The 23,704-nt window shown below is 34.6% G+C and overlaps 1 protein-coding gene across 1 annotated transcript in view; it reads left to right on the top strand.

Annotated features, from left to right (window-relative positions):
* The window catches only part of DKK2 (dickkopf WNT signaling pathway inhibitor 2), a gene marked incomplete at its 5' end in the record, with an annotated part of 49,315 nt that extends 26,412 nt beyond the window's left edge, over window positions 1-22,903 (top strand). Inside the window, 3 exons of the mRNA XM_081332324.1 lie at window positions 19,348-19,498; window positions 22,081-22,230; window positions 22,548-22,903. Coding sequence (XP_081188450.1) covers window positions 19,348-19,498; window positions 22,081-22,230; window positions 22,548-22,798 — 552 coding nt within the window. The 3' untranslated portion in view covers window positions 22,799-22,903. The remainder of the gene's footprint in view (window positions 1-19,347; window positions 19,499-22,080; window positions 22,231-22,547) is intronic.
* Between the last annotated feature and the right edge of the window lie 801 nt (window positions 22,904-23,704).

The following is a 23,704-nucleotide window of genomic DNA, read 5'->3' as shown; positions in this document are numbered from 1 at the left end:
CTGGTGAAGGAGGAGAACCAGCTAGTGCTCCCTGTTTCATAGGAGCTTCCTTGCTTCAGCTCCTTGACTCTGGGCCAGAGTTCCCCAGACTGATGCTGCATGGGGAACCCAGCCGGACACGTCTCAGAGAGAGGAATCCCCACCTCCTGTCCCATCCAGGTATCAGTAATGCATGCCAGGTCAGCCGTTACTTCAACAATGAAGTCATGAATAAGAGTGCCCTTATTGCAAGCTGGCCTGGCATTCACCACCAGCAGCTGACAACCCATGGCCTGATGGATGGTTACTATGGATTTAAAGGGGAGCCTTGTCTGCTTTGATGTTGAATCAGAAAGGTCTGGCTTCTTATGCCGACTGAAAGCATATGCTTGCATATGGTCTGAAAAAAATAAAACATTCTTTTCATTCCCTCCCACAGCTGCAGTTTCCTGTTACAAGCTGTGGTTTAATAAATATATTAAATAATAATAAAAATAATTTGCTTGTATGCCCTTCTCCTTCCAGCTGGGGCCATGATACATGTGTGTGCTAATGTGAATTCTTTTTTTTTCTTTTTCTTTAAAAAAAGAAAATAATAATTGCTGTTCCCCCTAGAATTCTTCTACACCCCCTCAACCTCCCAGCTGCAGATTTGAGCCCAATGGCACATTTCTTTCCAGCTTTTATTCACGAGGAAACTTCATTGCAAAAATCCAAATGCTACAAGGATCTCTTCCCAAGCAGGCACTCTTCATTCCCTGGGTGCTAGTCAGAGCTTCCAAAAAACGAATAAGAGGAACACTCCAGAAATAGCCCTGAAGGGAAGCATTTTAAAGTGGGCAAAAGACTGAGAAATGGTCCCCTGGTGAAAGAGACAGTAATGCTGTTGCAAATCGTAATAAATATGGCACAACCCACATCTTCAACTGCCTTTGATTATGCTAATTCACAGTCTGAATTGCTCATATGAACACCTCGCTCCTACATTGCTTTGAATAATTTGAACTTAAAGTCCTTCTTTCTTTTCAGCCAATCATAACATTCAGCTCTTTAATTGAACCCAGAAGTTCCAAAGGCCAGTTTCTATTGCCATGAGCCACATGCCACCGTCAGGAAGAGCTTGGATACATCGCTTCATCAACTTTTGTTGTTGTCTAAAAGAGCATAGTGTCTTTATAATAACAATGTTTTGGCCTTTTTACATGTTGGATTTGTGATATGAGCAATCTTTTTTTTTTCAAATATATTTTTAGCAGATTGTATTATTGTATGAAAATAATCCTCCATTTGAAATTCTCTGTTTTAACTATTAATTTACTAAAACTAGTAGTTGTGTCACAGATATGACAATGAACAAGAGCAATTTTAAAACTCTGTTGAATAACAATTTAGATCACTACACCTTTTATAAAATTATAAAATTTCTTTCTGGAGGATCTTTTTTAGTACTAAAAAGGCTGTTTCTGCAAATCATTCTCTGGGAAGTAATAATAATAATGATAATGATAATGATAATGATAATGATAATGATAATGATAATGATAATAATAATAATAATAATAATAATAATAATAATAATAATAATAATAATAATAATAATGTTGAAAGGGACCTTGGAGGTCATCTAGTCCAACCCCCTGCTCAGGCAGGAAACCCTATACCATTTCAGACAAATGGCTGTCCAGTCTCTTCTTAAAAACTTCCAGTGTTGGAGCATTCACCACTTCTGGAGGCAGGTTGTTCCACTGGTTAGTTGTTCTAACTGTCAGGAAGTTTCTCCTTAGTTCTAGGTTGCTTCTCTCCTTGACTAGTTTCCATCCGTTGCGTGAGATTTAAATAAATGTGTTCATGGATTCTATTGTTGTACCAAATCATGCTCATGTTAGAAATATTTGTGAATACGGTAGGTGACTGAGACAGAGAGAGTTTCTCCTTGCAAAGAAGAAAAATGTAAAAATAAACTTATTCCCTTTCTTTCCTGTAAATCAAGTTTCCACAAAGGTAAATATAAATTCCTAAGAATAGATAGGCCTATTCAAGGGGTTGATAAATGTCTGGATATCAATAGGAGTCAACAAATAATAAAGGTTTGATTGGTGTCAATTAATCTTTTGGAGGTCTCTATAGAGCTCCGTGCCAGTCGCTAGCTCTAAAGTTAACATGGCTAGTGGAAAGATTTTTTATTTTTTATTTTATTTTTATTTTATGTAATAAAAATATATAATAGATGTTTGGAGGTGAATGAAGAGTCTGAAACTTCTGGAGGAATTGATGAGCTGAAGAGTCTGAAAACTCTTGTTTTAAAGAAGCTTTCTCAACTTTCAATAGTATCTGCAAATTCAGAGTCATCTTTTGCAAAAGAAAGAAAGAAAGAAAGAAAGAAAGAAAGAAAGAAAGAAAGAAAGAAAGAAAGAAAGAGTCTAGATCCAAATTACTGTTCTGACTGTTTGTTCTTTTCTTATGCTTTGTGCCTCTAAGTCAAAGACAAAAAAAAAAGATGAATTAGAATTTGTGATTGTGCTTTTTTTTTTCAAAGCAGCAACTGCATTTTTTAATAATGGGACATTTTTCATGCAAAAAAAACCCCTTATAATTTCAATGAACTCATGTTGTCCACTCATAAATGAAGATATCTTTAAAAATGAGTTTGTGTCATATTTTCAGATGAACTACTTCAAATGACACATTTCTAAACTAATACAGGAACATGGAAGTTATTTTTCCTTTCATATCTTTTCAGTTTGTGATTCTAGATTTTAAACCTTATTCAAAAGGTATAAAAAAGGTATATATTGTGGGAAATATTTTGCAAAGATTTCTTTTAAAACCCGCCCACCAAGACTGGCTTTAAAATTGTAAAACAGATTATTCCAAGAAATAACTATTATTGATTTCAATTGTACTTTCTCCCTTATTACTCTGCATAGATCTGCACTCAACCTCTTATTAAAATCAATAAGGTTTTAAAAGTAAACATGCATAGGCTTTTACGGTGCATCATTGTACTGTAAACATAGGTAATTTATGAATACCACCATAAATATTCAAAATATTGTTATACTTCCAAAGTATAATAGTTATAAGAATAATAAAGTATAATAATCTAACAATGTTTTAATAAACTTGCATGTACTGTATAAGAAAGGTTAAACACAATTTTAGACTTCATAGTGTGCCATCTGACATGGGGTTGGGACCATTCCATAGGGTGCCAGTCAACACCCAAAGTCCTCATATATAGGCACCTGTTGACCTCACTTCACCTTTCCTTGCTCACCTGATCTGAACTCACATGGTCTGAATGAAAGTTCTGCTTGAACTAAGCAGATCAGATGGATTGGTTCTGCCTCAGAAAGCAGCATCAAAGGCATTCAGGAGCCAAACCTTCGGGGCTTCAGTATTTTTGGCACCACTTTTGTGAATTCTTGTAAATGTCCTGTTAAATGTCAACAAAATACTTTCCAAATTTTCCAATTTTTCAAAGATCTTCCATGACTCTTCAGAATTTCTCTGTGCTGGACATGGAAAATTACTAGTCCCCCCTTTTTTTAGATAATTGCAGTCAACTTGTTGAATTATAGGAGAACCAATAATTTAAAATTCTTTTCCAGCTGTTGCAAATTTTCATAGTGTCCACTAGATGGTGTACATGCTGAGATTAACAGAGCAAACCTGAACTGCAATAGAAGGAATGCAATCTGCAAAGAATCAATAATCATGTTACTAAGGGGAATAAGGGTTTTGTTAAAAGAAGACAGAAGAATTCAATAGTTTTTCTAAAAACGTTCCCATTAGGTAGCAAAATTTCCTTTCTTGACAATTATAATTTCTGCTTAAAGTTAATATTTTGTAATGTCCATACATCAAAGAATTTGCTAGAATTATTACAGACTGTCAGCTATATGTTAATGAAGGAGGAGGACAAGGATCCAGGAAAAGATATGCAAACAAAAGCTATCTTGCTTGATAAGTTTAGACACATTATATCTTTACTTTCTATCTGAAGAAAACAATCAGTTTCAGCTAACAGCAGAAAAAGATTAAAAAAACAAAAACAAAAATGGCACAATAATTAAAATAAATTTTGATTCATAAAACGGTGCAAACAATACTTGGTGTCCTCTTTCATAAAGGCAGAGAGAATGGCAGCAAAGATCCTTTCCTGAAGGAGAATATTTCATAGGTTGGGAGACGACCAAAGGAATTCACAATAAATCAGCTGTGGTTGCTTCTAACATCACCTCAATTTCTCATCAAACACTTCTTGAGAGTGTTTGCAGGGCGCAAACCTGACTCCCCACTGCCATCATCAACTTGCTGAGCTTCAGCTGATTGCATTCATTGTCATCAACTGCCTGTTTTTCTATCACCCCAAGGAATGGGCTGTTTTCTCTTTCAAAAGATTAAATTGTCAAAAAACCACTCAGAATGAATCATATTGGAAACAAATGCTTTTCATCACAAAGTTCTAATTTAAAAGATATTACATTTGTAAAAGAAACATAACAGAGATAAACAGAAAATCAAACATAACATTCCTCGAAATATCAATTTGTGCTGCTTCTCTCATTGTCTCTTTATCTTATTTCCTTTATTTCCACCTATTCTTCAATTTCATTTCAGAATAAGCAGAGCTCCCCCAGAAATAAAAAGAATAAACCTATGCTAATATGTTTATATTATTATTAACATTCTATTATTATACTAATATAATATATTATTTCTTTATTAGTTAATATATTGTACTACTAATTATATAAAGCCATGCTTGAAAATTTCAGAGCAATTTACAAAACAGTCATTCTTTCCCCCCCTCCCCAAATTTGCTTAAGCTTCAGTAGGTATTTCCATTGAAATGGCTTTATTTCATTTTTGGGGGAGTCAACTTGTGTCAAATGTGGTTGTAGTGCTAAACCACATTTATATATATGGAAACATACAATGTACATAAAAATGTATGAATTTTTATGCAATTTGTTTTGGCCATATTTGTAAAATGTACAGAAATGGGACCAATCAGAATTTATAATTAAGATAGTCATCCTTTCCTTAGCCTAGATAGATCTATATTAGACAATTATTTTTTATAATGGATTTCCCTCTGCTAACTTGGCTAACCCTGATTCTGTAATGACTATGGAATTCTAGAAGCTGGATATTAGCCAGAACAAATAAGAATGTCCTAGAGGACAGGGTGGATATTTCAGTGATAATAAATACTGAACATAAATATGTAAAGAACATTATTTGCAGACATATGTGTAGCTCAAAACCATTTCTCTGTACAGTCTTAAGAACGCTGTAGCTTGTACAAAAAGTAGCAAATGAACCTGCTATATTTTTAAAACTTCCATGAATATGCAAGCAATCTAGAATAATGTAAATAAGAAAAGTTGCTAAAAGGTTAAAACTGGAAAACGTATTAATTTTATGTGCTTTCGAGAAACCTGCTTTGAATTCTGCAAAGAAATTGCATAGGAGCCTAAGGAAAACTATTATGAAATCCATAAGCATTCGCAATTGGTCACCTTGTAGGAGAGATGGGTGCCATAAAATTTAAATAAATAAATAAAAAATAAATAAAAAATAAATAAATAAATGAATGAATGAATGAATGAATGAGAAGACCTAAAACAAAAGTTCTGGACATCTATTCTGCTTTTATTAATAGTAACAGTTGCCGAGTGTTCCTTGGTTGGACAAAAGGTTTTTCTGAATTCAGTGCTTCGGAAAAAGGTTTAGCTTAGAGACAAAATGTCTGCCCTGGACATGAAAATTCTCCTGTTAAAATAAACAGATAGACAGTAGAATGAGCAATCTTTGTGAAAGCTCTCCAGACTATTCAGGTCAGAGAGACAAAATTTCTCCTCAGATCATCCCAAAATGTGTTGACCTTGCAAGCTGTGCATGATGGAGAAAGTTATTTAAGTGGGTAAGGCTGATATAGATACAGTACATGGCTTTAGATGTGAAAAATAGCCTCTCTATGTTCTTAATTTAGCATTTTATGTTAACATTAAATGATATGGGACAGCAAGCTAAAATATGTATGTTTTGTAGCATCTTCAGCATATATAGTACACAGAATTCTTCTGATTCATCACAGTGATCTGGAACATCATGGTCACATAATTCTAGAATAATAGTAATAGCGATATTTTTGTTACATTATATGGCATAGAGATAAACATTATATGGGAGTTCATGATATAGTTCAAGAGGGAAATAAAACTGGAAAATATTTATTAATATGGTTCTGAAATTAAAATCAACCTCAAAAAAGAGATAGGCTGCTGTATACCTAAATTGTTTCAAATAGTTCATTTAATGCATATTTTATTTCCTGAAGTAAGGAATTATTTTAGTTTAGTTTTTTTACCCTATTTTGAAGATCTTTGTTTTAAAATAGTCTATGCATCTTGAGAAAATAAACCACACTACAATTGTTTTCTTCAGTGTAGAATATTTCAAATGACTTATTCCAGAATAAGACCTTGTGACCAACTTTTAGAAAGATTGCACAGAAGGATTTTTAAATGATAGTGATAATATTGTTGATGAGGAAGCCTAAAATATGCTGGTGATAATTGCAAGGTTAGAAATGATTAGTGTAATTTCAATTCAAAAGTAATATATCAATATAGTGATGTAGCTTTTGGTCTGGTACCTATATGTTAAATTTGTTGAAGAAAACATCTGTCAATATTTTTCTTTAGGTATCTTTGCCTTGAAGTTGATTTGGATTGGACAATTTTTCAAATAAAGAATATATTTAAAGATAATTTAAACAGAAATTCTCAATCCTATAGTAGGACAGATCGCAATGTAAAGAAGTTTCTTGCTGAGGGAGCAAGAAAGCTAGGACATAGAAGAGCTCGTTTGATTGGATCATGCCTTAAATCCTTACTCGTAACTAGATTGGGAATCAATAATTTTTCAGGTTCTGAGTGTCATTTCCAAAGTTACAGACACCAAAATTTTAAATGAAAAATGACTGAAACTTTACAAGATCATAGCCTCAGATATGAATGCTAAACTCTCACATTATTTTATATGAGAACATTGAACTAGGAATCAGAGTGATTGGGAGGTAGATGACATATAGATTTTAATCACAATCAACAACTTGTTTGGTCTTTATTTAAGATCAAACTAGTACGCTAGTTCTATTAGAATGTGTATTCCATACATAGGTTCATATCATAGTTTCAGGGGATTCTTAGCAAAAAGCTTTCTAATAGGCTGGTTCCTGTATTAGTTGGCCATTGACTTGCTTACAGCTGTAGTAGCAGATGAATTTGAGGTATCATCTTACTTTATATTTCGCACAGAACTTTAGATGCTCTGCCAAAGACTTTGGAGAAAGTTAAAAAATAAATTCAAATACCTGGCCACCCATTATGGAGATTCCATAGCACATATTCACATTACTAATCTTGTGCCTGAAATAGTGTCGCTTTTAAAGCTGTCTTCTCATGGGCACCAGGGCATGTGCAGACTTTTTATGCTAGATTGATGATAATATTTCAACATGCCCTATTTTCAAACTCCTGTCCCAAGGCTCTTCTCTTGATAACTGTCAGATTCCCTGTTTCCCCTAATAGTTAAAAACTGGCAGAATTGGCAGGCTAACATACTGCCAAGTATCAGGCTTCTGTTATCAATTCATTATTTCACATTCCAGGAATTTGGCCAAAAATAATGTTTCAAAAATCAATGTTCCATCATGTGGTAGGTAGACCCAACTTCTACCTTGAGTGTAGGTTATCGGGTGTAAATGTCTTTTATTTTAAATATACTAGTTTTCCTATTGGTAAAGAGGCAGTTTTGGATCATATCATTCTCCCTGTAAATAATAATTTGGGGAATGGAGTTCTTAATTGTTTTGTGAAAACAATAATGAAACTCTGAATTTCAAAGGTATTAACCTGTCTGGAAGAAGGTAAGAATCTGGAAAGATTTGATTTGTCTTGCAAATGTTTACTATTTTTTTAATCACATATCCAACTTTCTTATAAGCAGTCTATTTAATTAGCTTCCTATAAGCAGTGGGGATTTTGCTGAGAATATTAAAGTTCAGCACTGGAAGAAGCTAAAATATGTGTTTGAGTAATTTCTCTCCAAGAAGTTAGTAGCCTGATTTTTCTGCATACCTAAAAGCCAGGTTAATTTGGGGCAGACAAGGAAGCCTTGACCTTTAACAGGATGGGTTTAAATTCCTTTTTGCCAGTCAAGTAACTTTTTGCTCTCTTACCTGGTTATTTTTTGAAGGGATTTTGTGTATGGAATGTGTTCTGGAACATACTTGTTCCTGAGCTCTTCTGACAGCTTTTAGAAATTCCTGGTGACTCCCAAAAGATATGTAATTTTAGAAACAGCAGCCTGATGCTAAACATCCCCACCTGTTCTCCATTATCTCCCTTCAAACGAAAACAATGTTTGGCTAAAGTTACAAACTAATGGAACCCATTTTCACTAAATAGGTACATTTGGTCATATGTAATTTGGTAGCTCATAAAAGACAAAAAATACAGAGAATGTCTTCAAACAGAGAGAAGGAAATGAAATGAATTCCCCCACCCCACAGCTGTAATTCTTACTCCACTTATATGAAAAAAAAACAATCCCATTGACTTCAATGGGAATTGCTTCCAAATACATATGTTTTGGACGATGATGAAATCAAGCCTAATCTCTATTAATATGTAGAGCAAGAATGGAAGGATTTATCCAGGGGTCATAAATAATTGCATGTCCCCCAATTCTCTTTTACATAAGCTCATTCTAATGCAGGAAGCACCATAACCTCTTTTCTGCTTGATAACTTGAAAACGTATGCTGCAATGAAAAATGGATGGGATATTTCTTTGTTTCCTATACAATATGAACTTTTCCTGGGAAAGTTAAATCCTTATTGGGCAACAAGGCTATAGGATTATGTGTTACAACCAAGATAAAAATAAATTAGATATTGCCATTTATTTAATGCTGCAATAAATGCAACCCCTAAATAAGATTGTAGCAGTTGAAACTTTTAAGATCAGCTGCTAACATTTTGTGGCAAGCTTCCTTCATTGATTTCAAATTTGATGAAATCCCACTTTAATCAAACAAATTTGGACAGCTAACATGGCATCAAAACAAGAACCCAAAATTAAAAATAGTTATAAAAATTTTGTTGTAAAAAGCTTGACTGGGGGCTAATGTAGATTCCTGTGTTCAGAACTTTGGGCTCAGTGCTGCTTTAAAATCTTTTGTATGACTATAAATAAAAAGTTAATATATAAAAAGAATAAATTAAGGAAGCTTCAAGGATTTAAGTAAAGGTTGAATATTGGGATGGGATTTATTATTAAACAGACTGCCATTGTTTCATGCTGTAGATGCTCAAAGGTGGCAGCAAAGTTTTATGCACCACATCACTTGCCCTGCAATCCTTGAACTAGTTTGCTGCCATAGAGAATGCTGCCCATTGCCAGTGTAAAGAAAGAGTCATGTGACAGCTACTAGATAGCTTTGTACACAAAAGAGAAAGTAATAGCATCTTGTTTTAGCTTCAGATTGATTCCACCAAGTATCAGAGACAATATGAATAGTCATAATAAAACAAGATCGCACACTTTAACAGGTCAGGTAGATGACTAAGGGGCTGGAGGCTAAAACAGTTGCAAGAACTGGGTATGGATAGTCTAGTGCAGGGGTCAGCAACCTGAAACAGTGAAAGAGCCACTCGGAACCGGTTCCCTCACAAAATGAAAAACTGGGAGCCACAAAAAATATGTGCGCATGCGCATACATGCACCTACCCTGCATATTTGAATTGATTGGTTGAACTTTTTTAGTCCCACTTTTTTTTTTACTGCACATGGCAGAGGACTAGGGGCCGCATGTGGCTCCGGAGCCGCGGGTTGCAGACCTGTGGTCTAGTGAAAAGAGAGACCGGGGTGACATAATAGTGTTTCAAAATTTGACGGGCTGTCACAGACAGGAGAGGGTTAACCTATTTTCCCTAAGGCCAAACAAGGAATAATGGATGGAAACTGATCAAGGAGAGATTCCACCTAGAAATAAGGAGAAATTTTCTGACAGTGAGAACAATCAATTAATGGAACAACTTGCCTTCAGAGGTTCTGGGTGCTTCATCACTGGAAGCTTTCAAGAAAAACTGGACAGTCACTTGTCAAAAATGGTATAGGGTCTCCTACTTGAACAGGGGATTGGACTAGATGACTTACAAGGTCCCTCCCAACTCTGTTATTCTGTTTACTGTATAAGCAACCAAATGCAGCCTCAAGTCTGATTTCAATTTTTTGTTCTGCCTCCTCCTCCAGCATTTGGTTTAGTTCTGGGCATCATTGACACATATAGTTCCTTACTATGAAAATGTTATCCTCAAAAAACAAATAACAAAAGATTGTCTTTCTCTTTTTTACATCATGTTTTCCCTGTCTACCTTATGGCCAGAGGACATCTCAAATGTAAAACTGGCAATTTGCCCTCTCTACTACTGCCCTCCATAATTGCAGTCCAGCAGGAACTTGCAGATTTCTTTTGTACAAAGAGGATGCTCATTCTCACGGACTCAAGTTTGAACACTAAGCAGGGGAAAAATGTTCATTATTCTATAGGGACCATTTTTAAGCATGCTTTTTATTCTTGGCCAGAAGCTCAGAAAACTCAGACAATATAAAACAACTTAAAAATAGACGTTGGATTGTAGTGTGAAGAAGGCTTCAAAGAAGATGCACAATATTAACACTGTTGATGGTATTGTCAGATATCGTTTGTATCCCATTAAAATTTCCTTGCAATCCTCACATGTGAATGGAATTACAGCACAATGACCCCTTTTCAAAGTTTTAAAGAAAACAACAAATAAATGTACTGCCAAATTTTTGTAGGCATCTTTGAGGGTTGAACACACAATGAGCTGCATGGACAATAGGGCCACCCGCTAGACAAGAAGGAAAGGATGACCAGTGTGAAAAAAAAACCTTTAATGAATATTCTACAAAGAAGCCTTTAGTCTGATGTTATGCCAAACCCAGAGGATTTAGTGTTTTAAAACAAAAGGAACAGAAAAGGAAAAGATTTAACTATGGACTACTTTTTAAGACATCCAAGTGGAAAGATGAGGTTCCTATATGAAAAATAAAAATAAAAAATGTTTTTACAAGAAAGTCAGGATATTGAAGCAGATCAAAGGGTTATTGTAAAACGAGACAAGGCAGATGCTAACGTGTACTGTAAAGGCCATTGCAGTGGAGGTCATAATGTCTCATCTATTATGTGGAAACATTTTTTGCTTCTAATTTCATTGAATGGATTTGAAATATCTACCCTAAAACATATTAAGAATTAGGAATAAAAACCTAAAGCAATATCATAATAACATTTTAAAAATCTGCTCATTTGAATGAAATATTTACTTTACTATAATAATATTTGCATAATAATTATGTCATGCTTTCTTTTAATTAATACAATTATATTTTATAATGGTGAGCAAGCTCATGGTATCCTTAAGACAAACATTTATGGAAAGCTATGGAAGATTGTATTTAATTCCAAACATCTTTAAAGAGACCTGGCTGAATATGGATTGCAACTAAGCTTTTATTGTAATGAAGGAGAGGAAGTCCTTAACAACAAATTGATAGGCTCAGAATGAATAGGAAAGATGGTATAAAATTTGTATTCAATTCAAGTTCAGTTCTCTGGGATATTTTTTGCATGCCCTTTTCCCTATACAGATGCTTTGGTCTCCCTGTTTGCATGTTCACACAACCCATTCGCAGAAGTCCCAAAGGTGCTTTTTCAGGAGGCAAATTGACTTTCTTGTTTTTCTCTGAAGATGTTTCACTTCTCATCCAAGAAGCTTCTCCAGCTCTGACTGGATGGTGGGGAATGGAAGAATTTATAATCCTTGCAGACAGCTGGTCATTTGCATTCTTTTAGAAAGTCATTGAGGCCACCTGTAAGTTTATTTGTGTCATCAGGGACACCTGAGTAGTGCAAATGGGCATGGAACCTTCTTGGAATTGCTGAAAGGAATATGCTGTAGACTGGAGATAGATGATGTCGTATCCCTCCCCCTCTGTTGAGAGAGGGCTGTTCAGTTTTGACATAGATGGACTCTTTGACCCTTCTTTCAAACGAAGGACCCTCTCTGTCCAAAATGTGAAATTTTCTGTCTTCGAAAGAGTGGCCTTTGTCTTTGAAATGCTGAATCTTGTTCTGATTGGTTTGTTTTCCTATGTTGTGCCATGGATTTATGAAGTGGTTTGTTTTGTTTCCCCATGTACAAGTCTGCACATGGCTCACTGCTCACATATACTGGTTTGTTCCTTGGTGTTTTATCCTTGAGGTGGACAAGCTTCTGCTTTAGTGTATTCATGGGTTTGAAGTGTGCATGTATGTTGCTGAAGAAACTGGTGAGCTTTTCTGATATTCCTGCAATGTATGGAATGACAAGGTTGCGTCATTTATTGTTTTCTTCTTTGTCTGTTATGGAGCAGTTCCTGCCAGGTCTTTATGGTCAACATAAATTTTGCTACCCCCATTACTAACTTTATTCTGCTCTGTTTCAAGTTAATGACTTCCTTTAAGATTTTCTATACCATGTAACTGTCACAATAGGGGGATGATGGTTCAGCGGTTAAAGATGCTGAGCTTGTCAGCTGGAAAGTTGACAGCCCAGGTTTGAGATCGAAGCACTGCACCATGGGTTAAGCTCCTGTTACTTGCTCCAGTTCCTGCCCACCTAGCAGTTTGAAAGCATGCAAATGTAAGTAAATAAATAGATACCACTTTGTTGGAAAGGTAACAGCATTCCGTGTGCCTTGAAACATAATTATGCTGGCCACATGACCATGGAAATGTCTTCAAATAATGCTGGTTTCATTATCTAGGAAAAGGAGATGAGCACTGCACCCAAGATTCGGACATATTGGACAGGGCAAACTTTTACCTTCTTTGTAACTATTATTAGATGTTGCTAGTATCAGCTTAAGAAAAGAAATACTATTTTAAAACCTCTACAGCCAAAAACAAAAAGGCTTTTCTCATTAGCTGTAGATGAGATATAGGCAATATCATGGGAATAATTGAGAAAATAGTAATTCTCAAAACATTGGCCAAGTGAAAAGAGAAAAGCTATTCTATATCCCAGTTAAGGTTAATGTTGATTAATGAAGCCTTTCTGGGATCTCTTTTCAAATATTTTGAGAAAACTGCCCATTTTCTAGACACTGGGGCATAATCATAATTTCCATTTTCCAAAAAGGGTCAAAGCTGACTTCCCTATTACTGGCCAAGTAATCTCCTAAATATAAAATATCTATAATCTAATTGGATTACAGTGATTAATAGAGGCTTCCTCAATAGATTGGTAGTTACTTTTCTTCCTATATAAATGGCATGATCTGAGGATGAAGTTTACTCTGCAAAGACAACTTCTTCTTATACAGAAAGGACTTAAAGAAGGTTGTAGCTTCTTAATTTGTATTCAAATTACTTAAGTTCTAAGCCTTAAAATTAGCCAATCATTTCTTATTAAGCAGTGATGATCCCATGGTCCTACTATGATCTATTTTTCTTTCCATGGTCCTACTGTAATCTATTTTTCTTAATCACTCTTAAACAATATTGTGCTGCTCCTCACACTGTAAACATTTACAAAAGAACAACAGTTTTGTTAATAAACTCAAAGGCACAGAAAAATATTAATGATTATGATATCAAATAATTTAAAACTCTTAAACAGCATTAACACCTACATTGTGTCATGCACGAAAGATCAGGACCACACATGAAATTCCAATTAAACTGATTTATTATTAATCTTGCCTATGCACAGGAATCTACTCCACTAACAGTAAAGACTGTCTTGGTGTTAGAACGGGTCAAAAAATTCAAGAAGGGTTGGACTTTGTGGCTACATAGAGATTCGAGGCTGGGGGGGGGAGGAGGGAGGGGGAAGGGGGGATTCTTAAAGGAAAATTGTATTTTAAAACTTTTCAATAAAAAAAAAGAGATTCAAGGCTGATTCTTCTTTTAACTTTTTACATGGGATTATATTTTACTAATCTACTATATATGAGGACATCCTGCTCTGATTCTGCACAATATGGTACTTTTTTTTAAAAAAAGGCTTTCTTAGCAGATGTGAAGACCACTTGACAAGATATTAGACTTAGATATATAAATGTAAAATATATAGTATCACATCCAATATAATTTTTGCATTATGTTCATTTTCAGCCTTAGTCTCATTAAGTGTCAGAAGTAACCATTAAACATAAATAAGTTTTTAATTCCTAGTGTGAATGCAACAGTCTACTGTGCTGTAAATAAGAGATGTGGCACTATTTTCCCTTTAAAAATTAAAAAGAACTGTTTGTATAGCACAAATTTGTATAACACAAATTATAATAACATTGTTTCATTGTGGCTTAGGGTCAGCAAGGAAAAAAATCAAGTCATGCCAAGAATATTAAGGTTGCAATAAATCAGATACAGTTATTGAGGTTAAAGAAAATAAGTATATAACAAGTCAGGTCAATGTGGATCAAGTTATGGTAACTCAAATCTAACAAAGTAGCTGGTACCAAAATAAGTCAAGTTGGGATAAATCAGTAAATGACAAATCAAATCAAGGTCAGTCAATTTCCCATTTACATAGTTATGTCTGGTTCTATTGAGCAGTGATCAGGACCTTGGATAGATCCCAATGGGTTCTGCTAGCTTGAGTGATAGAAAGAGGTCTCACTGAAGAACCAGAATCATCTTCAAGGTTGAAAAAGGCCAGCAAGGATTGACCTGCCACTGGCTCCACCCCTGCCTTAAAAACTGTCTGTGGCTAATTTATACTTTAGAAGAAAACGGTGCTACATAAAATACTACCGATCCTGAGACAGCCATGCATTCAGACTATAAAGAGAGATTCAAGAGGTTTTGACAACCTGCAAATTATTCAGATCTGAAGCTGCAAGAGCTGGGCAGGAGCTGAATGCAAAGAATATGAGTTTTAGTTTGCTAATTTTTGATACCCAGTTGAACATAGTAATCTCTAATTTGCTTTTTCTCTTGTATTTATTTTGTTTGTCTTTGGAATTTGATTTTGAAAATACACACAGGCACGATAATTTTCACATACTGCTAATAGAGTGAAGGGAACCATAATAGTTTCCATTCAGTACTGACTCACAAAAAAATCATGTTATTTCCATATAATGAAAGCAGGAAATAACTGCAGATCATCAGGAGGAGCAATGAAATCTTATGACTGGAATAGATATCCACTAGAGGCAAAACTGAGATCATCAGGATCATTTTCACTGAATTAATATATTAACTTATGTCCCCAGCGGCCCTTACTTTTCACAATATACCAGCTCTTTGTGATTATTTTCTATCTTAAAATGAATTAACTGTTCACATGTATATAACACAATAGTGTACAGATTTGAATAAAGATATGCAGAAGGAATACTTTGAACTGGGATGAAGAATTATCTACTAAAGTTAAATAGCAGAACCTCCATAGCTCTTTCCCATGGAAAGATATTTCTCTGAGGCTTTAAAGATGAATTTGGCAATTTGTAATTAATACCAAGTGAACTAACACATATATTTGCTTAATCTTATGTCATTTTGCGTTTATTCATTGTGGAGAGGAATTAAATACCATGAAAACCATTGTGCCTCTCTTCGATGAACAATATTACTTCTACGTATAGTAGAAATACTTACAATATCCTCATAGTATAGGATTCTATCATTTTCAAAATGCCATTATATGTAACATTTTAATAGTTGCCACTTTAAATGGGGAAGGTAACACAGTGATATTTTACAAATTAACAAATATTTATCAAATGTATAGCACCTTAAAATAGCCATATTTCCTAGCTATTTTAAGTAATATAAATATATATTTATTAGCATATTAATCATTTATTTAATAATTGCATCTTTATTAACATGCATCTTTGTTTATGAAATATATGAAATATATATATACAAATATGGACCCAATAATTTGTGTACAAATATGCCATGCAATATTTGTTAGTGTGTGAGAGTTGCATAAAAAAACAATAACTTAATTAATAGCAGCATATTTAGCAAGGTTAATTATGCAATCAAACTGAATAAGATAATGAGTGTAGTCCATTAATGCTGGAACTGATACTATTTTAAAGATTATTATCAAATGTGGGTTCACATACCTATTTTACCTCTTTCAGTGCAACTTTTTAATCCTGTTCGTGGTTATAAAATTTTAAGCACTGAGGAGGCACAGGGATAGACATATCACTTTTATCCCTCCTTGCTTAATTTTTCTAGGAGACATGGGGTAAGGTCCAAGGGTGTCTACAAACTATTTCGTTTTGTAACAGTTCCATTGTAAATGTATGTGCATGTGCAAACATGCTGAGAAAGCCAGGACAGTCATATGAAATTAACAAAAAAAGTGTCTGCTTTCACACTTGAAAAAGAGTTGCTTCGTTTGCACTAATTATGCAAAGCATCTCTTTTGAATGTTTTGCACAACTCTGTTAGACGTTTGTGTGCCTGTCTTTTTCATTGCAGTAGTAGAGGGGATAGTAATATGAGTTCACTGTTTTATAAATGTGATTAATGCCATTAGTAGTTTATGTATGTTGTTAACTTTCACTCTGTTAGATTAAGAGAGAAAGGGTTTTCAAACAGCAGATCATTTAAAAATTCTATGCAGAGATATAAAGTAAAAGGTTTTCAGGCACTTACTTGGGAAAGTGACTCCTGTTTTCTGTCAAGATAAAGCCTTCTTGGACCCATCTTCTAGCATCATGATGTAGTAGCCGTTACCAAGAGGCATAGACATAAAATGAAGAAAGAATTTCCCAAAAAATAGTATCTAACATTGTGCTAGTAATACCAAAGGCTTTCAATGAACCGTAACAATTCTGAGGGAGTTGTAAGAAAAAGGCAGAAATCCTGGATACAAACAACAGCTTGTCTAGTTTAGTTTACCACTTTGAAATGTTAGTAATAACAAAATGTGGATAATTGAAAAAGATTTTTGTGGGGTTCAAAAGCTTATGTGTTCCCACCAGCAGAACATGTTACAGAATTGACTCACTATCTGTTCTTGCATAACAAGCGTGCCTCCTGTTTGATTATATACGTAGTACTGTTGCCATGTCAACCTACTTTTAACTTCTATATATTCAGCATTTTTCTAGAATTATGGAATCACATAATATATATGCATAGTAAATTTCCTGCCAAAAAGTATATCAATAATAATAAAATCACCAACGGTCAATTGCAAAAGGCAACTTTACTTATAATAGCTTACATGTTGTGACAATATCTTTAACACTATCAAATAACAATATCTGCCTATTCCAGGTCCTTGGAAATGACTCAATAGGTGAATAAAAATACCAAATCTAGTCTAAACATCTGGCTGACTGTGCAACCAACCATAATATATTATGATTGCCCACTCCAAAAAGACTCTAATAATGTAACCGAATCTGTATTCTTAGACTTCATAAGTTTCTGTGATGTAACACGGCCAACAGTGATGTGCTTAAAAATTGCAATATTGATTTCAGTATGTTAAAGATACACAGGGGAGGGAGAAGAAAACATCAGTGGGGCAGATATGAAATGGAAAAAATGAAATTGCCAACACTATCAATTTCAAACCTAGTTTGACCTGATAATTGGAATTGCTTTAAATTAAGTTATCCTTGTTTCAGTATTTTTTCAACTGTTTAATTCAGTATTTATATATGCACAGGTTGATTCATGGAGTTATGAATTATGAGATTTTACTAGTTCTTTAGATTTTACTAGTTCAAGCATTGTGTTTGTATAAACACAATACTTGAATCTTAAAATGCTTTTGTGAATAAAAAATATTACTGACAGGAGGCAATATTGTCACATTTCTCTATTCACCTTCCACTGCAGTCTTGTGTCCAATCCTATGTCATTCCAGAAAGCCCTTCAATTCCAAGATGTTCTTTATAAAGAATCAAGTTAACCATGGGACAAAATGTCCAGGATTTGTTTTTTTACAAACTAGATTGCTCCCATGGCTTTTTGACATCAACTGAGGGTTTCACCAATGGGTTCTTGGCATTGTAAAAAGGAGTTTGCACTGTCCCATAGTGGACCACAAAGGATTTAGGGAAGTAACAGGATACTTTGAGGTAATTTAACATTTTATGAAAAAGCAATGGTTTTAGCATGAGAGTACACCCTTCTGGGGAAATAAAGTATAACAGAAAATATAACTCTTGATGCCAGTCAGACACCCTCTCAACAACCTTCCTAAGAAAGATGAAGTTGGAGAGAGGTGCTTCCTTATAAACAACTTGTGCACTGTACTATGTAAAGATACAAAAAAAACCCCTCAAAAATTAATTTATTCAAAGAAGTTTGAAACAGCCCCAAATAGCAGCTGATTCTCTTAAATTCAGCATCGGTGGACAGATTGTTGGAACACAAACAAAATATACCCCATCTAGATAAGACTCATAAATTTTTTAGAAAAGATATGATTTTTCTTGATGCTTTTTTGTCTCTTAACAGACTTTTAAAAAAGAAACTAGTCTATAGACAGATATCTCTATTTATCTGTAATATTTCTATCTTTAACACTCCCTAGTAATTTTTCACATGAAGGAGTGGTATTCTGAAAGTAAAGTGGCTCTCATGCTAAATTTTGGTCAAAGATCAAAGGAGCTGCAATAAATTTCCTTGGCTGCTTTAACTGTAGGGATTTATTTATTTTTTTGCCAAATCATGGCTTCTTATGGAAGGAAAGATTTATGGGAGAGAATTGATATGCATTTTTGTCTACAGATACGAAATAAGGTAAATCCTGCAGCTTAACTGATTATGAATGCAGAGATTCGCTTTTAAGCAAAGGACCACTTATGAATATAGTGGCATGTGAAGTTCTCCTATATTGCTATGGGAAAATTAGACTTTTATTTTGTTTGTTTGTATGTTGTTTGTTTCAGTTGGAGAAACTATTATCAGTGTCTCAATACCATTCTTGTAAGATATAACATTATATCTTTATAACATTATGTACATTATATAGAAAATGATCCATCTAAACTTACTTCTTGATCTTACCTCTATGATAGTCCTTAATACACAACAAAATATAATTTATGTGCTACCAGTCATGACAAATAATGATTGGAACGCCATAAATCTGGATATTTTAGTATTACTGAATACTGAAAGTACAAATAAACTTTAAGTTGGTATCTGAAATTATGCCTGCACGATCACTTGTTTTGACTTTTACACTGTTGTTGACTCATTATGACACTTTTTAATAACTACCCACAGGCTTATCCTTGCACTAATGATAAAGAATGTGAAGTTGGGAAGTACTGCCATAGTCCCCATCAAGCTACATCTGCCTGCATGGTTTGTAGAAGGAAGAAGAAACGTTGCCACAGAGATGGCATGTGCTGTCCTGGAAACCGCTGTAACAATGGTATTTGCGTGACTCTTAATTTTTTTTAAAAAATAATGAAAAGTGTAAAATATTTTAGTGATTGATTTTCATATTTGCTCTTCAAGATTTGCCAAGTATGAAGCGGATTCATTTTGGGAACATCAATGGTCATTTTAGAATGAGAGAAATAAATGAAGAAACAGTTGATTTCTTGAATTCATGGATTATCAAAATTGCAATGGAACTTTCTTTCCCATGAATTAGACACATATGTTCCTTCTTAACCCATTACTCCACTGTTTCTCTCTCTTTTTGGTCTTTCCATGTGGAATAATCTTATCTGGAGGGATGTGGCTTCCTTGCAAACTTCTGACCATCTCACAACTCACTTTTGCAGAAGGAGAAATAACAGAGTAGAGGAAGGGGTGAAATGTTACAGCATGGAGAAGAGTAAAAGGAGGGTGTTGTAACCACCAATCACTCGGTTGGAAGAAAAAGAATCTGTGCTGTTTGTTATCACAGCATGGCTCTCCTGGGAGAAAAAGCACAAAAAGTGACTTAACAGCCTCTACTGTTTTGCAGACTTCCATATTTTAAGAGCAGTTTAAGATGAGCTTATTGAAGGCCATGAAATAACCTTTTCTCTATTTCTCGTCACTTTAATGAGTAAGAGAGATGATCTTCAAAAATGAAAGCCAGATTTCTGGAGTTCTATCAAGTTATATCATCCTTCCTATTAAAGATAAGGTTTTAATTTGTATTAGGGATTTCTTCATTTCTAATTCTTTAGTAACATTGCAGGGTTATTTCATTGGTTTGGTTGATATATAGTTTAAAATTTAATTTTTTTTTAATCCCATTTATATCCCGCCCTTCTCCGAAGACTCAGGGTGGCTTACAATCTAAGAAGCACAAATCAATATGCTTAGCAATAGCCTTCATTCTATGTATATGCCTGCTTATTAGGGCTTTCGGGGGGCCCCCAAGTGGCATTTTTACAAAGTCAGCTTATTGCCCCCAACAATCTGGGTCCTCATTTTACCTACCTCGGAAGGATGGAAGGCTGAGTCAACCTTGAGCCTGGTGGGACTCGAACCTGCACTAATTGCAGGCAGCTGGTGTTACTTAAGGAGGCATTAGCCCACTGCTCCACCAAATTATTATTATAAATTATTAAAAGTAAATGGTAAATCTTTGTCTTGTTCATTAAAATTGTTCTTTTATTCATGGAGGTCATGCACGTTGCCATTTTAAGGGGTCATGCTATTACAGATCTTGAGAGCCATTGCACTACTTCAGTGAAAGGGACTTCTGTCCTACTCTAACATTGGGCATAGTGTTTTACCTAATCTACAGACATCAGTGTTAGTGCCAGCTTCTTCAGGAAAGAAAACCACTCAAGCATAGGCTTCCATAGGCCCCAAAAATTGAATTCTCCATCCAATTTATGGAGAGTGAAATGAAAGACGGCATTCTCTCTCCCATTCATTAAGACATGCCCACATTCTTTGGCTATCTTGCAATTAAATAAGTACAGCAGGACCTAATTTTGATCAAATCCTTTGAAATGATTTCTAAAGTAATTTTTCTTTCAACATATTGAATCAGTGATACAAGAAAAAAATATAAGGAAATTGTTTTACCTGGGACTACCATATTATTTAGATAGCAGCATCATTGGAGGTCTGATAGAGTATCCTATATGAAAATCATTACTTCTTTTTTGTATATCTGGAATCAGCAATATAATATCCATGAAAAACTCTAACATTTTACATTACTATCACTATCATCAAAGAATTTATTTTAATTGCACCAAATCTTTTATCATGATTCTTTCAGAAATGGCATGAAAATTCTATATCTGCAAATTTGGAGGGGAGATGCTTGAGGCATGAAAAAAATCATGAACAGTTGCACATTAACAGGTCACACCTGTATACACCTACACATACATACATACATATAAAATCAAGTGAGAAGAATGACAAAGTATATATAGTTAATATATTAACTATTGTCACTCATTCATATTTAGCAATAAATTTCCTGTGGAATGGTTTCTACTGAGATTTGGATTTATTCTAATTAAATATATTGTGTTGAGCCACACTTGCTTTTTAAAGTAACACTGGCAGGGAATAAACTGGTGTCTTGAAATAGATGGTTCTTAGGCTTAGGACTTTCATTTTGTCCTTTTGTTTCCCAAACCAAAAATGGGCTTAACATTGCAATTATACCAGTTTCAGGAATGCTCTGGGGACTGCAGAATGAGACTGGGCAGATGCATGAGCTCCACTGCCTGCAGGTTGTTAAATCTTACTTTCAAATTGTTCGTTCTCAACTTAGTGACTGATTGATACATTAAATCCAAACACTATATTGGTTGGAAACAGAAATCCTGCTAAAGACCAGCCTCTCAGCCTCAGTACCCCAACTGCAGTTTCCTGATAATAAAATTAACCAATGCTGTATGGGACAGCCATGGAAGATGTCAAACATGCATCAATTTGAGTATTCATTTTCTTCATGAAAATTAACAGATTCTTCGTTTGTGGCATTCCAGATATGTCATTAACTGTTGTATTTCCAGCTCTAACATGCTTCATTCATTGATTTAGGTATTTGTATACCAGTGACTGAGAGCATTCTCACACCCCATATTCCAGCTCTAGAAGTACCTCGTAATAAAAAAAATAATCACTATCCCACCAAGGATTTGGGCTGGCAAAATCTAGGAAAAGGACAGTCTAAGCTGACACACGCAAAAGGTAGGATAGCTTGATTTATAAACAGTCTGAAATGGTTTTATGAGAAGGGAAGAACACCTTTTTGTAAAAACAATAAATTCATGTATTAACATTTTGATTCTCTTCAATGATGGGCTCCCTTGAGGTGAGAAACAGGAGACAGTTACAAAAATGGCATCTCTTTGAATGTTAATAATGCCTATTTCTCTTATCTTCTAAGCTGGTCTTGTGCACAGCTATATATAAGATCATATTTGAAGGCATCCTTCCCGTATCTTTAAATACTGAGGAAATTTTTACATTTAAATACAAACTAATGAAGGTTTGTTTTTTTTAAGGTCATGAAGGAGACCCTTGCTTAAGGTCCTCTGATTGCACAGAAGGGTTTTGTTGTGCTCGCCATTTTTGGACCAAAATTTGCAAGCCTGTGCTACACCAAGGAGAGGTATGCACAAAACAGCGGAAGAAAGGGTCCCATGGCTTGGAGATTTTCCAGCGATGTGACTGTGCCAAAGGGTTATCATGTAAAATCTGGAAAGATGCCACTTATTCTTCAAAAGCAAGACTTCATATGTGCCAGAAGGTTTGATGCGGGATTTGGAAATTGTCACCAGCAGGCCTTGATAAGTGTCTACTACATAGACTATGGTGGAAAAAATAATTGTAAATAAGAAATGACTGGCCCAAGTATCCTTTGTGGCAAAAAAAAGCATCATCCCTACCTGTGTTATAATTCTGCTTGGAAGTACGACTGAGAACAGATGGATGTTCTTTTTAGTATGACGCCATTCTACGGTGGGGCCAAAGATTTGCAACAAAGCTCTACTGATAGTCTTGTAATTTCTCTGCATTAGGTAGTTTATCCCATTTTGATAATAAAATAGGATATATATTTACAATACAGAGCAGGACTTTGCCAACATATATTTCTATCAACACATTATTGTGTACTGAATAATAACTACAAAAAGTCCCTAGTAAAACTAAAAGTATTAGAAATAAAGGAAGAAGTTACTGCATGTGTGACTATGGACTTTATTGTTTTACAATCCAAGTCCCTCTCTTGCATAGGGATTTTTAATCCCCATCAAGATATATGAATAGAGGCAGTTAAACTAGGTTTACAATCTAGATTCATATTTGTCAACCTTAGCAACTTTGCTATACCGGCTGGGCAATTTGGGGTTTTGAAGTTCAGATATCTTAAAATTGCCAACAGTAAAAAACAACAACACTGATCTAAATTCATATAAATGATATAAACAGACTTCATAACTCAAACTGAACCTTCTTCATTTATTGTAGCTAATGGCTGCCATTAACGGTTTACTGGTTTATTCATAGCCATAGGGACTTACAGTGAAAACAGACTATTCATTACTATATACAAAATGGAATGATATGCTAAGATGCTGGTTGTAAATATGCATTATGAATTATTCTTCATTTTTGCCCTTAAAGTGGGCATTCAGGATCATGACACCTGTTTTGCAAA

Source organism: Vipera berus, assembly GCF_964194415.1.
Source record: "Vipera berus genome assembly, chromosome: 7".
NCBI lineage: Eukaryota > Metazoa > Chordata > Lepidosauria > Squamata > Viperidae > Vipera > Vipera berus.
The sequence above is the reverse complement of the archived record's forward strand: the minus strand, read 5'-3'. Positions and strand labels throughout refer to the sequence as shown.